The 13,665-nt window shown below is 34.6% G+C and overlaps 1 protein-coding gene across 5 annotated transcripts in view; it reads right to left on the bottom strand.

The window, feature by feature from the left end:
• Nucleotides 1-1,481: 1,481 nt before the first annotated feature.
• Nucleotides 1,482-13,665, bottom strand: part of PDLIM5 (PDZ and LIM domain 5) — a 237,195-nt gene continuing 225,011 nt past the window's right edge. For 2 of the 5 annotated variants that reach the window (XM_037530160.2, XM_037530163.2), the window contains 4 exons: nucleotides 12,724-12,904; nucleotides 10,598-10,718; nucleotides 6,289-6,404; nucleotides 1,491-5,395 (listed from right to left, as the gene is read on the bottom strand). In XM_037530160.2, coding sequence (XP_037386057.1) covers nucleotides 5,306-5,395; nucleotides 6,289-6,404; nucleotides 10,598-10,718; nucleotides 12,724-12,904 — 508 coding nt within the window. In that variant the 3' untranslated portion in view covers nucleotides 1,491-5,305. Of the gene's footprint in view, nucleotides 5,396-6,288; nucleotides 6,405-10,597; nucleotides 10,719-12,723; nucleotides 12,905-13,665 lie in introns of all 5 variants that reach the window. The other 3 variants (XM_037530166.2, XM_037530162.2, XM_037530161.2) reach the window with 3 other exon arrangements.

Genomic DNA, 13,665 nt, shown 5'->3' with positions numbered 1-13,665 from the left:
ATTTGGCATCTCAGTGATACACTATGGGAAAAAAATCAAGACAGCTCTGAAGATAGTATATTTTACAAAAGTACTTTAAACAATGGTATTTTTGAGTAAGTGCTTAGAATATTAGCAGTTGTGTGTGTTTTATAAGCAAAAGAAAAAAAAAGGGTTAAAAAGGAGGAAAAGACAAAACCTAAGTATGTTTGAACTATCGAGTAAATGTGACAATTTAGAACATGGAAGGTGAAAAAGTAATCTGGAAACCAATTATCAAACAGAAACTCAGTCCTTTGAAACACGGATGCATTAAGACCATGTCAATCAGTTCACAGAGCCAGCACCTAGTCATTTTCCTGGGGAACAATATTTGCCTAAAGAGAAATTCAACAATTATACTCTGTGAACTCTAAATTGTTTCATTTTTCTCCCTGAGGTCTGCGATCAGTAACTTCCTGACATGAAAACGCTTTATTCCTCTACACCAAGCCACAGATTCAAGTCTTTGTTGTATGTGATTACAGTACAGTTAGAGACACAGAAAAAAAGTGCCTTCTTGGCCAACTTTCATTTGCTAGGGCTCCCCCAGTGCACTGCGACTAGTGCCAATCACTAAACACACTGTGTTTGCCCCCAACTCTGGGTTCAAAGTGTAGAAGCTACACCTTTTCTGATTATTGGTGCAGTTTTGCCACCTACTCAGACAGCTTCTAAATCATGGAATCAAAAGATCAGTGGTAAAATTCCATAAACAAATGGCTTGTTCTAAATTCTCTTCATACAAGGAACAGTTGAATGACTTGCACTTGCCACGCTGAAAACACTACGCCTATCTCCTTAGTGTGGTAAATACAACCAACTACTTTTGACTTTTGCAGGGAAAGGGATTCGTTCACAAACCTTTGGGCAATGTGTTTTCTCAGTTAAATGTTCTCATTCATAAGTAAAATACAAAACAGTATCAGTCTGAGATTTCTGTTGGACAGTCATGTGCCTAAGCTCCTTTCCTCTTTTAAATTTTAAATACTGCAGTGGAACCAGTTTCCCTGTGAGGCTCCCACACTTGGGATGAAACCTTCTCTGTGGAATTTTGGCACCCTATTAATTAGTGGTTATGAGTGGGAGCTGCTCTCTCTCAGCAACTCCTATTCTGCCATCAGTCAAGTGTGATTCTGTAATAAATTCCCATGAAGCAAACTACTTCTGGTAATTCTCCCTAATTAACACCAGGCCCACTAATAATACATCAGTACCTATGTGTTTCTGATATAATCAAGATCTTGTCTGAGAGTACTCAAAAAGGGAAACCACCAACCTAAATTAAGCTTTCGCTGGCAAAAAGGATTTTATTCCTAGTTCTGTAAGAAAACCTTTGATAATTTTAAATTGGGACATTTGACCAGAAAACATTGAATGACAGGAAGGCTTGTTCTGGTTTGAGTACTGAATGGGGATTTATTGTGAACATACACTGCTGAGACTTAAGCCTATAAATCTTGTACTGGATTACTGTTTTTTAACGAAGAAATGACAGATCTCTTATTTTGTCGGTGCATTTTAATGTGCAATGACGTGATTGATAGAAACCAAACAGCAGCTATTAAAATGTCAGATGCAGACTTGATGCCCTTATAAGTTTGGCTTCTGGAGTTTAATATACTGTGAGCAAATATACTTGAATTTGTCTTTTATTTCGATATACAACGTGCAACAGAAACATTATTCTTAATACATTTGGAAAAAAATCTTAAACCAATCAACAAACAAGGATTAGGTGAGCCTACCCAGTTACAGATCAGTTAGCTAAGGAGATAAGAATGAATTAAGCATGAAGTAGCAAAGTACCCTGGTCAACGAAAAAATGTAAGAAATACAGATGAGAACTTGCATTGTTTGAACATAATATCTGATATAATAGGTTATTTCAGTAACTTCAGCCAGAATTTTTTAAAGACAATAGAGCTTACTTATCTATTCACAAACATTTATTGTGTACATGCTACATACAGAATATAACCATGGATTAAAGATGAATAATCTGACAGCATTTTTAAATGCTTGGTTTTGTGGCAGACATTATAACAGGCAAAAATCATAAAACAGGGATTCTCCCAAGGATTACCACATCTGATCCTATCCTTGATACTTTTCCCATGATTTCTCAGTGGAAACTCTTGCCACCCCAAAAAAGAAAAACCAGGAGGATTTGTCTACATTACCGCAGCCATTTATTTAGCGTATATGTGCACATTAAGGTATTACTCTACTGATTATATTTCTCATGTGGTTTGAGTTAGGAAATGTATACAAAATAGAAGAAACATGTACAAACTTAAAAATATAAAGAACCAGCTGAGAGATTAATAGATGAGCAAATGATACATTGAGAATCCCAACCCAACACCTCAACATTTGGAGAATGAAAATGGGCAAACTGAAGCCACATTACATTTGTGTAAAACTACTCAGTATGTTTTCCCTTTATGTTGGCAAAGCCTTTCCTTTCAATAGGGATGGCTAAACTCCAAACATCAAAATAAAATTTAATATAACACCAGATTCATACTTGAATGGGAAAGAGGAATGAACTATTTTCTATAAAAATGGCCCCCCTTGAAATAATATCCCTTGAAAATGACACCATAAATATATTTTTGTTGTAGATGATTTCTAAACGTAACATTATACTAACATTTTGAAAAGTTAAACTCATTTCTATTTGTCAATGTTGTGATCAAATGATTAGGCCTTAGCTTTAGATTCTAAATGTGTTCCAAATGAACATAAGCAGAGGGCATTATTTGTTTTTTAAACAAATGGCATTTGTTTTTTAAGTCTAGAGAAATGCTGTAAATTTGAGCTTATCACTAACATTTTGGGGCTGGGAAATTCAAGTAGGGGATGCTTTAGAGTTATGTACTTTTATTTTAATCTGTAGTGTACCAAGTACAGCTTTCCAAAATATACATCTAGAGAGACTTAAATGCTCTACAGAAAAGAGGTAAAATTAAAAACATACCACTGACATGGAATATTTATAATCTGAAAAATAAATATTCAGGGAGCTCACCAGAAGAATAAAGTGCTGTGTCAGTTATTAAAATGTTAATGCTAGTATATTAAATATGGCATCCCCTATTGGAAAACACAGATTCTTCTGGGTTACAACAGTTATTTCACAGAATTAACAGTTTTACCAACAGATATAAAACTTTGTCACAGAACAGAAAGACAAAGCACAAAGACTAAATGATAAATTAGGAAGCAATTTTACCTTTTTAGGGATAAGATTTGGAGAAATGCAACATGAAGCTCCTTGAATAATATGTAGGAAAAAGTTTAGTAAAAATGTATCCTTAATGTAAAATCAATTTTATAAGAAGTCCAGGTCAAATACAATTCCTTGAAGAAAATATCCAAATGCCACTGACTTATCAAATATTATCTTGGCATATAAACTATAAAAAGCATAACTATATAACAAAAAATTCTCTACCACACCAAAAACAAATCCACCCACTGATTTTACATTGTGTAAAGCAAAAAACTGGCATCAAGATACGAGACAGTGCACCTTAGCCAGTATGCCCTCTAAAGGTGGTTGCAGCAGCAATGAGAAATAATGTACAATTTAGTTCCAGGACTTTATTTCAAAACCACTTCCTGCTTCCCTACAAGTCAGAGGGTGAGGAGGTAGTCGGGTTGCTACTGGTGAGGCACTCCATTTGCCACTTTGTGTCAACCCTTCTCATTCTTCTATCTCCAGTTAATTATTATCTGTATATAATATAAATCTGTTAGACCATAAATTAACAGCTTCCAGGGCAGATGCCTTGAAAAGTTCTTAAGGAAGTTAGGCAAATACTGTAACTTAAACTCTCTTTATAACAAACATGTCTACAACTGAATGAAGTTATTAGTGAGGGATGGGCAGGAAGGACTTGGTCTTTGTCTTAACTTTTGAAGCACCTTGTCCCAAACAAATTTAAATTCTAACACAAAGGGATCATGGACTTTCACCCATTCTGGAAATAAAGGCAAAAACTATCAAATGCCATTATGCTTCCTCACTGGGTTAGTATCAATAGGAACCACAATTTTACCATCTTTGTTTCTGTCTTCATGTGGTATCTATATATATATATATATTTTTTTTTTTTTTCTGAAAATGAAGAAAACAAAAACAGTTGAGTAATCATGGTCTCCTACTAACAAACCAACCTCCGTGAATAAACTTCCCAAACTTTGTGATCTATGTGGAGGTGGTTTATTTATCACTGATAGAGAGCTAGCAGGAGAAAAACAACATAGATATTCTCACATCTCCAGGCATTCTTTTATTTTTCTAATGTAGAATTAAAGGGGAAAAAATGCCAGGAAAAGAGAGTTCTAAAACCTCATATGTCAGCAGGTCAGCTCTGAAACAGATCTAAACTATTTATATCTGTCCAGAAATGGGGGAAATTAAATTTTTTTTGAATACAATACTGATTTACCTTATTTCCTAGCCACATTATTCTCTACTTAGTGTCTTTAAACTTAGAGAACACGATCAGAATCCAAAGTTGTTCAATTAGTTCTTTACTCAGGATGAAGGAAAGGAAAAATGGAGTTTGACTAATATGGGGATGAAACATACACAATGAATAGAAATACCCATATTTTAATAAAAGTTAAAATTTGAGATTTATAAGCTATATGGTGGCCTTGGAAGGTGGGGGAGAATTACAGAAAAGACTTACTTATTGGCATGACATATTTTTATAACATCATTGATATTTCCTGCTAGAAAAGTCAACTATAGGACCGAAAAAATGTATATGTGATTTAAAAAAACTGACACCAATTACTGATAAAATTATGTTTAAACTCCTATTTACTATTTTAAAGAACACTTTAAAAAATACAATGCTTCACTTATGATAAAGCGTGAGGCATTTTCATTGTCTTTTATAGAAAGACTTATAACTATCTAATAAGGAAAGTAGTTATTTCAGCATAAAGGCTGAATTTTTTTAATTCTAGAATTTAATTCTTCACTAATTTATTCTTAGATGAATTTAACAGCCAACCAGGAAATTGGTTTTTATAAAAGTTATTTTATAGGCAGAAATTACAAGGAAAAAGTATTAATAAATGCCAAACTGTCTCTTTACTTTATGAAGCCAAATATTTCCTCATAGAATTGGTTTTAAAAGCTGGAATTTATCCCTCAGGGCCACAATTATTTTTCAAAACTTCATATAAATATTTAATCTGAAAATTAGTTGGTAATTTTAATTCTCCTCTTCTCTTCAAATTTCTTCTCTTCCCCTGTTAACTTTCAAATATTGACTGAATGAGCGTGTTTCTTGCAAAGTGGCTTATCCTTCTTGGAGAAAAAGGTCTGACCTTCCAAACTTTCACAGCATACCTGAAAAATAAACATTATTTAAGTGACTATTATTATCTTATCAAGTATGCTTAAGAAGCAGAAAATGATTTTTCAATCAATAGATAATATGACAAAGCACTTTATAGTTGGTTGTTGAATAAGTTGACATTTCATATAATCTTTCAAAAGCAATAAAGAATGACTTTTTCCTGGAATGTATTTTAATTAATTTGAATCATGAATCATTATTTTTCTCTATGGGGAATGAAGCATTTGGTTCCAATGAAAAAATTAACACACCTTTTTCCCTTCTTGATACAATAGGTAATGAAAACTACTGTATATAGTTTGGTTAAAGTCTAATTTAAAAAAATCAAACATCTGACCAGAGTACCTTTTTTTGGGCATCTATGTATAAATATATATCATAGGTCAAGGATAATCTCTGAGTTTATCCTCCTGATTAAAAAGACCCAAATATTAAAATATCAAATGAAATATACAAATAGATTACTGCATGTTTACTATAGTTTCACAAAAGAATATTCACGGACTGAGAAAGAGCATGGATACAGTTTACTTGGTGTAATTCAATACCAGATTTTTATAACTTTTTTGAGAAGTACTAACATTTCTAAAAACTACTGAAAGCACTGCAATAAAAAAAGCATTAAATAAAGGTAAAGGACTCTTACTGTTTCAAGGAATATATATAGAGTCTCCTTATTAAAAAAAGAATATTGAAAACAGGACTTTCTCTTAAGGACCAAGTGTCTTATTGTGTGCCCCAAAATTTCACAAAGTGCCCAAAATTTTACTAAATAACTTTTTAAACCACTGTAAATTTTTTCTGCATTTGAAGGGTTTCCATCTAGTATTTAGGCCAGAAATGGCCACACTGTGCCCTTCAGTTCGGAAATGAGCATACTTACTGAGCACACGAAGCAAGTATCATGCCAGGTAAAGCCTAGCGCCTCCAGGAACATATCACCAGCTTCTATGGGAAATTCACATCCATGGCATATGGTGCCAAAGAGGGCATAATAATCTGTATGGGGTAGCGGGGAAAGCAGAGTGAGGGTAGAGAGAGACGTAATTCAAACATGACAAAGCTGTAGAACGTCAGTTCCTAGTGCGCAGCAACAAAATTAGAATTAGCGGAGATAAAGTTACTTGTAATTAAGAGTTTCAGGTTTCTCTTGGTAAGCATTATTTACATCACATTCCTTATTATTTTTTATGTAATACTTTTCATTCTCAACAACTGCTTAGACACCTAATATGTATTATGAAGAACAACACTGTACTCTGGTAACTTATCATTAGACATGACAGTTTCAACAAAATACCAGACAACTTCCAATGACTAGCAACAATAAGATCAGTGAATATAAATCAAGAAGAAATCTCTGGTACCACAAAATTTCATTTGAATCTGACTTAATAAAGGAAAAAACAGTCACGGGAAACTTGTATGAATAAGTACCATGACTAAGTTTCTAGCTGGACTGAATCACAATATCAGCCACTATTTCTTTTCCTGTTCTTTCAATTTTATGACTTTATGTTGAAAATCCTTAGCCAGAGAATACACAGATATGGTTATAAAATACAAATTGGATTTCCTTTGGTAGAAAGCACTTTCAATAAGATGCTTCTCTATTACTACAAAAGTGGAACTTATGAGCATTTTTATTTTCTTTTATGCAGCTACCTTCACTACCATGTTTACTCATGGTTCACTTTTTCATCTTTGACATTTTCAGTTCAACTAGGGACGGAGGAGAAAGTAGGCTATCACAAGCAACTTGATTTATTTTTCTTAGCAACCTTTGGAATTCCTTCCCACCTCTTTGCTTAACACATATGCACAGAGCCCTACGTATGCCAGACACTGGTAGGGGTATAGTGATGAAGCAGACACATGAGGTTGTTCTCATGGGGCTTGTATTCTCAGTTATAATTTGCTTTACGTTAAAGAGTAATGATAGGGGGCCACCCCGGTGGCGCAGTGGTTGAGCACTGGGTTGTGAAGCTGCCCACAGCCTCTGCAGCACCAGTTCGATCCCTGGATGCCGGGCGAGGGTCCCACATGGTACGCAGACCTCTCCTGCTGCCCGCTGCTCCTCTCAGCAGTGTACTTCGTCAGTCTGCCTGTTCTATTCCCCACTCTGGCTCTGGTGAATTCTCTCACCCTCCTGCACTTCTGACTGTACCCAGTACTTGTATAAATAAAATAAATCTTAAAAAGAAAAAAAAAAAGAGTAATGATAGGAGTACAGGTTTCCAGTGGAATTGCTGGAACATAGGACAGATCCATTTTTATCTTTTGAGGACTTCTCAGCAATAAAAAAAAAGATAAACTCATGCCATCTGCAGCAATATGGATTGTGCTGGAAGGGATTATACTAAGTGAAATAAGTCAGAAAGAGAGAAAGATAAATAGTAGATGGCGTCACTTATTTGTGGGATACAGAGAAACCAAAACAAAGACAGACTATAAAACCAATCCTTGAAAACTGAACATAGATCTGAGGCAGCATCCAAAGGGGAGGTGGGAGAGGAAGACAAGGAGAGATGAGAAGCAGGAGAGGAGGGCACAATGGAGTAGGGGAGGACTATTTGTGCTTTGGTGGTGGAAGAGCAACAATGATACCTGAGGGGAGAAATCCTAAATATTAACAAAGATTAAAGCAATGGTATTTCATTAACAATAAATAAATGGGGATCCCCCTGGTGGCGTAGGGGTTAAGTATCAGCGCTATCACTGCTATGGCCTGAGTTTGATCCCAAGCCAGGGAGCTAGCCCACATATGGCATGGCATATGTCACTGTCTTGTCCGCTGATCCCCACAGCAGTGTATTTAAGTAAATCCACTTGCTCAGCTCCCCACTCTGTCTCTGGTGAATCCTCTCACCCCCCACAAATCAGGTCTACATCCCAGTTGTTCTAAGCAAAATAAACAAATAATAGTAAATAACAATAAATAATCTCAGATTTAGTAAATGTTAGGGAAAGAAAACTGTGATGCATTATTGAATAACTGGGGGAGGGGAGGGCAACTCAATATAGAGGCGTCAGGAAAGTCCTCTCTGAGGAGGTAATAGTTGTGAGGGGACTTGAAATAAAAAAAGGGAGGAATTGTTATAGAAAAACTGGAGAAGAATATTTCAGTTACAAGAATCAGCAAATACAAAAGCCCAGAGGCAGGAGGGCTCTTGGCAGGTTTAGAAAGAGTGAAGGGTAGAAAATATGAATCCACTAACAGAAGGCAAGGTGGCAGGGAAAGGCTGGCAAAGCAGGCCCCAGAAAGGAAAATAATTTTCACTCTGGTGGAAACCATGATTTTAGACAGAATCTGATTCACTTTAATAAAATAAAATCACCAAAGCTACTATTTGAGGTTTGGGGGAAAGAAGATAGACCATTTAGTTGACAATTATAATGTTAAGAGAAAGGGAGAGTTGAATTAAATTTAGTGGTGATAATTGAGGTAGAGAAAAATGAATGAATTCAAAATGCACTGGGGATGAAACTACTAGAATTTACTTCATTAGACTGCTAATTGGGAGAACAAAGAATAGAGAAGAATCCAAGATGTCACTAGGTTTTTGGATAGGGGAAAGTGGAATCACTGATCTGAGAGAGACTGGCTTAAGAATAAGTGTAGGAGGCTAAAGAAAAAGAATAGGGAAAAAAAGGAAGACAAAACTAGCAGTCAACTATAAATAGGAGACATTCAGCGGAGGAGGGGGAGGGAGAGGGATTAAAACAGGGGCGGGAAGAGCACAAGAGACTATGGTAATGCTTCACGGGTGACTTGGTGGTGGGAATTTTACAGGGAGTACACCTGAGAGGAGAAATCAAACATGGTACAAAAATGTACAATGATGTAAAATATATATATATAAATATTTAAATAAAAAAGAAAGAAAGAGAACAAACAGAACAAGTTGATTAGAAGTGACATTTAAAGAAATCTTTAATAATATTTTTCCCTTTGTGAGGCGCTTTTGGGGTTTTAAATATGACACAGACAAATTAAATATAATATTAAGATAGTTTATTATGTGTTTTGGTTAGATAAGGACTATTTGCCAAACAGTCAAAACATCTTGCAAAGCATCTAAAACAAACACCTCTTTCTTCAGTAGAGTTAAATGGAATTATAAAATATGAACTATGCTGGTTGAATGAGGGTAGGCAGCTTACAGTCAACCTGTCACAAAACAGCCCATGGCGTAGTTGACAGAATTTCCAGGGCTTTCTTGTGGATAGTCTCGTATAGATCTAGATTAGTCCTAACTAGGGACCTAAAAGAAAGGTGAAAATAAGAGAATACTGAGTTGGCAAAGAAGGGTTGAATGAGGTTGACCATCTCAAGAAGCTGACTACTGCTTTAACTTGATCACCATAGAATATTCCTTTCTTATTGCACCACATTTTGAATTTCAAGGTAGAACAGTAATAAAATTACATGGTCACAATGCAGTGGTAGTGAAGGGAAGAATAAAGGAAAAATATTTTACTTCTAAAATATATGGGTGGTAGTATCTAAATTAGGGTAATATTAATAAATAAGTCTTACGGAAGTTCATTTATAGCCTTTGGAAGGAAAAGCAAGTTCTCTGGCATGAGTTTATCTTTTTTTTTTTAATTGCTGAGAAATCCTCAAAAGACTAAAAATGGATCTGTAATATGATCCAGCAATTCCACTCCTAGGTATCTAGTTCAGGTAATAAGACAAAGGTAGTAGATATTTCCTTAAAGCCTAGTTTTTAAAAAATAATTTTATCAAGGGAGTAATCCAAACCAGGTTTATTCTCTCATGCAGTAAAGTAACAAAGGATTTCTAAAATATTGTCAAGGCAGTTGCCTTAAAGAACAAATCAATTCAAAAGTTGAATATTTCTCATTTATAGTCATTCAAAATTCACCCATTGGAGTGTTAAGGGGTGGCTTTAAACTACAAGATTTGGTAGAATTTATATCTGTAAAATATTGTGGAGTCAAGCAAAATATGTTTGCATTAAAGTAATGTTTACAAGCTCACTTGTCTTAATGTGTTGGGACTGTTTGGACAAAATGAGATAAAATTTTCACATTTGCTATATATTGAGAGTAACAATAAATGAGCCTAAACAATTAGGGAAACTATTTTGCCCAAAATTTCCTTTTAGCTGTACAGCAATATTAGGGTTAATGTTTTATCTTTTTATCTAATGGCTTCTATATCTTACCAGTCTCACAGTAGGGTTCACCATCCTCCAAATGAAAAACATTATTACCAATGGGTTTTCCACAGGCCACACACACAAAACAGGAAATGTGCCAAGTTTGTTTCAAAGCATTGATGACTTCCTGTTATAGAAAGGTAGATGAATGCAAATGTTTATTCTAATAGCTGTACCAATATGGTTGAGTGAAACTGGCCCAAAGTAGACACACATGTTTTGTGGCTGTCTTGAGCTTTTCATCTAAGCAACAGGACAGACTTACAAATCATGTAAACTGATGTACTATATGTTTGTTTTTCACAAATACACATCAATAAACTTATGTGAAGAATGACTGTTGAGTTATTTAAACATTATGCGTGCAGTGAATAAACATTTCGTAAGTGCTTACTACAATATATTCTGCTTTCTCTCAAAAGGTGGGTTTCATAGTACTGACAATGTCTCGGAATAAGGGCAAAAACATTCAAAAACTAAAACAAACTTTTATTTTGGTGTATTATGGAAGTAGTTAACACAATCAAGGTAATCTGACCAGTTTAACACATGTTTAGGGTTTTGGAAATTAGCTGTGACTGTACTAAGCACACATTAAAATGAGTGTCTACAATTTTAACCATAAAACATTGATTCTAGTCAACAGTGGCTCTAGGGCTAAATATACCCAGTATCAAAGACTTGGGGCCAGATTTAATTATTAAAATAAATTTTGGGAAGTTGGCTTTGCAAGGAATCATTTCTTTGAATTAAGAGGTGTGGTAATATAATATCATTATATGGTATGACCTATACCTCTGATTCATCTAAAGTACTGCAAACCATTGTCACCTCAATAAAAGAATACAAAAAACCAGCTTTGAAGAGCAGCTAACACAGGAATTTTCTCTTTCCTTTATATTTACCACACAAAAACGAGAATGTTATATGCATAAGGCATAGTTACAATTTTGTAAATAGATTATGTGTAAAGAGCAAACTGGATGAAAATTTGATAAATACACAGGCCATTTTATTTTATTCTTTATACGTTTTATATTTTCTAATTGTTTAGAGTAAAAAAATAGAACCTTACTTGACCCTAAGACTCTACTTGACATTGTTTTATAAAGTTTATAAATGCATGCTCTATTTATTTTTTGTCATCATGTAGAAGGGTATGTAGTCTGAATCATTACTCTTTTGTTCCCAACATAGTGTACAAATTAGTAATACAGATATATTTCATGTGGTATACTTATAACTTTTAAGTGTCCTGAATTTTTGGACCCATTTAAACTCATTAATTTATACTAACTTTTCTCTCAATTGATTTGAATTAAATTTCATTATTATTTTTCATACTGAAAATACTAGACTACAGCAATGGCATTTCCAACTTCTGTATAATTTGTATGATAATGGGAACCTTCACCCGCTTCTCTAAAATAAAATTCCAATTCCTAGTCACTTATAGCTAGGAAATGCCTAACTCTTACTTCATGATTGCAGACTGAGTATTCCAGAGTAGGAAATTCATTCATTCATTATTATTTATTATGTACCTGACTCCTAAATTACTCCCTTAAAAATAAAAAAGTTGTGGTTTGATTATTTTTCTATCATATGTATACACTCATAAAACAGGTTATATTTTTAAACATTGTATGCATTCAAGAAAAATATATCATTTATAAGGCTCATGTTTTATATATTTCATAAGAGCTGCGCCCTATGCTTGAACCCTGACAAGTGGGGAAAAGTTGTTCTTATAAAAGCTATGGAATTTAATTTAAAACAGTGAAGGTGTCAGTTTTGGGAACTCTGCTGTGTGTGGTCTGTGCGACCTCTTCATTCCTCAGCAAACAGGGTCCTGTTGAAGTAGCACACCCACAGTAAATTATTTTTTCCCCACAGTGGCTAGACTTTCACCAGACAAGCCAACACTCAGTAAGATAAAACTAAAGACAACTTAACCCCATGGGTCCGATATACTTCTATAGAGGTCCATTTAGTTTTGCTCTAAGAAAATAAATCGTGATGAAAGCAGAGGGAATCAAGCAAGAAGAAAACAAAAAGTAAAAATGATGAAAGGTTTTTATAACAAATTATTCTTCTCTAAAACTCATAATAAAAAGGTTTCCAATACTTACTCCAAGGATCTTCCTTTGGCATCGACCACATTCAGGAGCAAAGAATTTCTCATAGCACAACTCACAATATAGGGCTCCCTTCTCCTCTACAAATCCAATGTAGGCCATTGTATTTTTGCAGTGTGCACAGTTAAATTCTTCTGGATGCCAAGATTTCCCCAGTGCCACGAGGAATGGCCCCCTGACAGAAGAAAACAGATCAAGTTGACTCAGGAATAAAAATTTCTTAAGTTAGCTTGGATAGAAACTTTTCCAGGCCAGGTCCAAACAATCAAATATTTGCTCATTTCTCTTTTCTTAAGGACTAAACACAGCGTGCTAGGAATTTACAGAGGAATTCTGTGTGTTTGTGGGCAGATAAAGGGGGAAAGGAGTAAGAGCACAAAAGGGATTTCCCTGCAAGAAAAAACATTTCTCCACTTTTGTTCCTACCTTAAGACATTATTTATTTTCTGAGCCAGCAGTGAGTTAGTTGGCCTGCATCATGATTTAGGACTGAGAATGAGGATGTTAATTTTGATAGAAAAAGAAGGAATCAGGAAAAAATATAAGGCTTAAACATTTCTACTAAATTAACAAAAGGGAAATCTCAATTTAGTTATGTCCATCTTCAAAATAATTGTAATTACCTTAATAATTATTATCTGAGAAAACATTCTAGTCAATTTCTCTTTCCCACACAATGTTTAATAATTTATCAATTTATTAAACATATAAAATCCTCACCCTACAAAATGACTACAGACACCATAAACTGATTATAGGTTGAAGTCACATAAAGATTTTATTTAATTTAGACATGATTTTTTTTTTTTTAAGATTTATTTATACAAGCACTGGGTACAGTCAGAAGCATGAAAGGGTGAGAGAATTCACCAGAGCCAGAACGGGCAGCAGAACAGGCAGGCTGATGAAATACACTGCCGAGGGGAGCAGCAGGCG

This window comes from Talpa occidentalis, unplaced genomic scaffold (assembly GCF_014898055.3).
Source record: "Talpa occidentalis isolate TD23 unplaced genomic scaffold, MPIMG_talOcc4v2.1 talOcc4.6, whole genome shotgun sequence".
NCBI lineage: Eukaryota > Metazoa > Chordata > Mammalia > Eulipotyphla > Talpidae > Talpa > Talpa occidentalis.
This window is presented reverse-complemented; position numbering and strand designations above follow the sequence as displayed.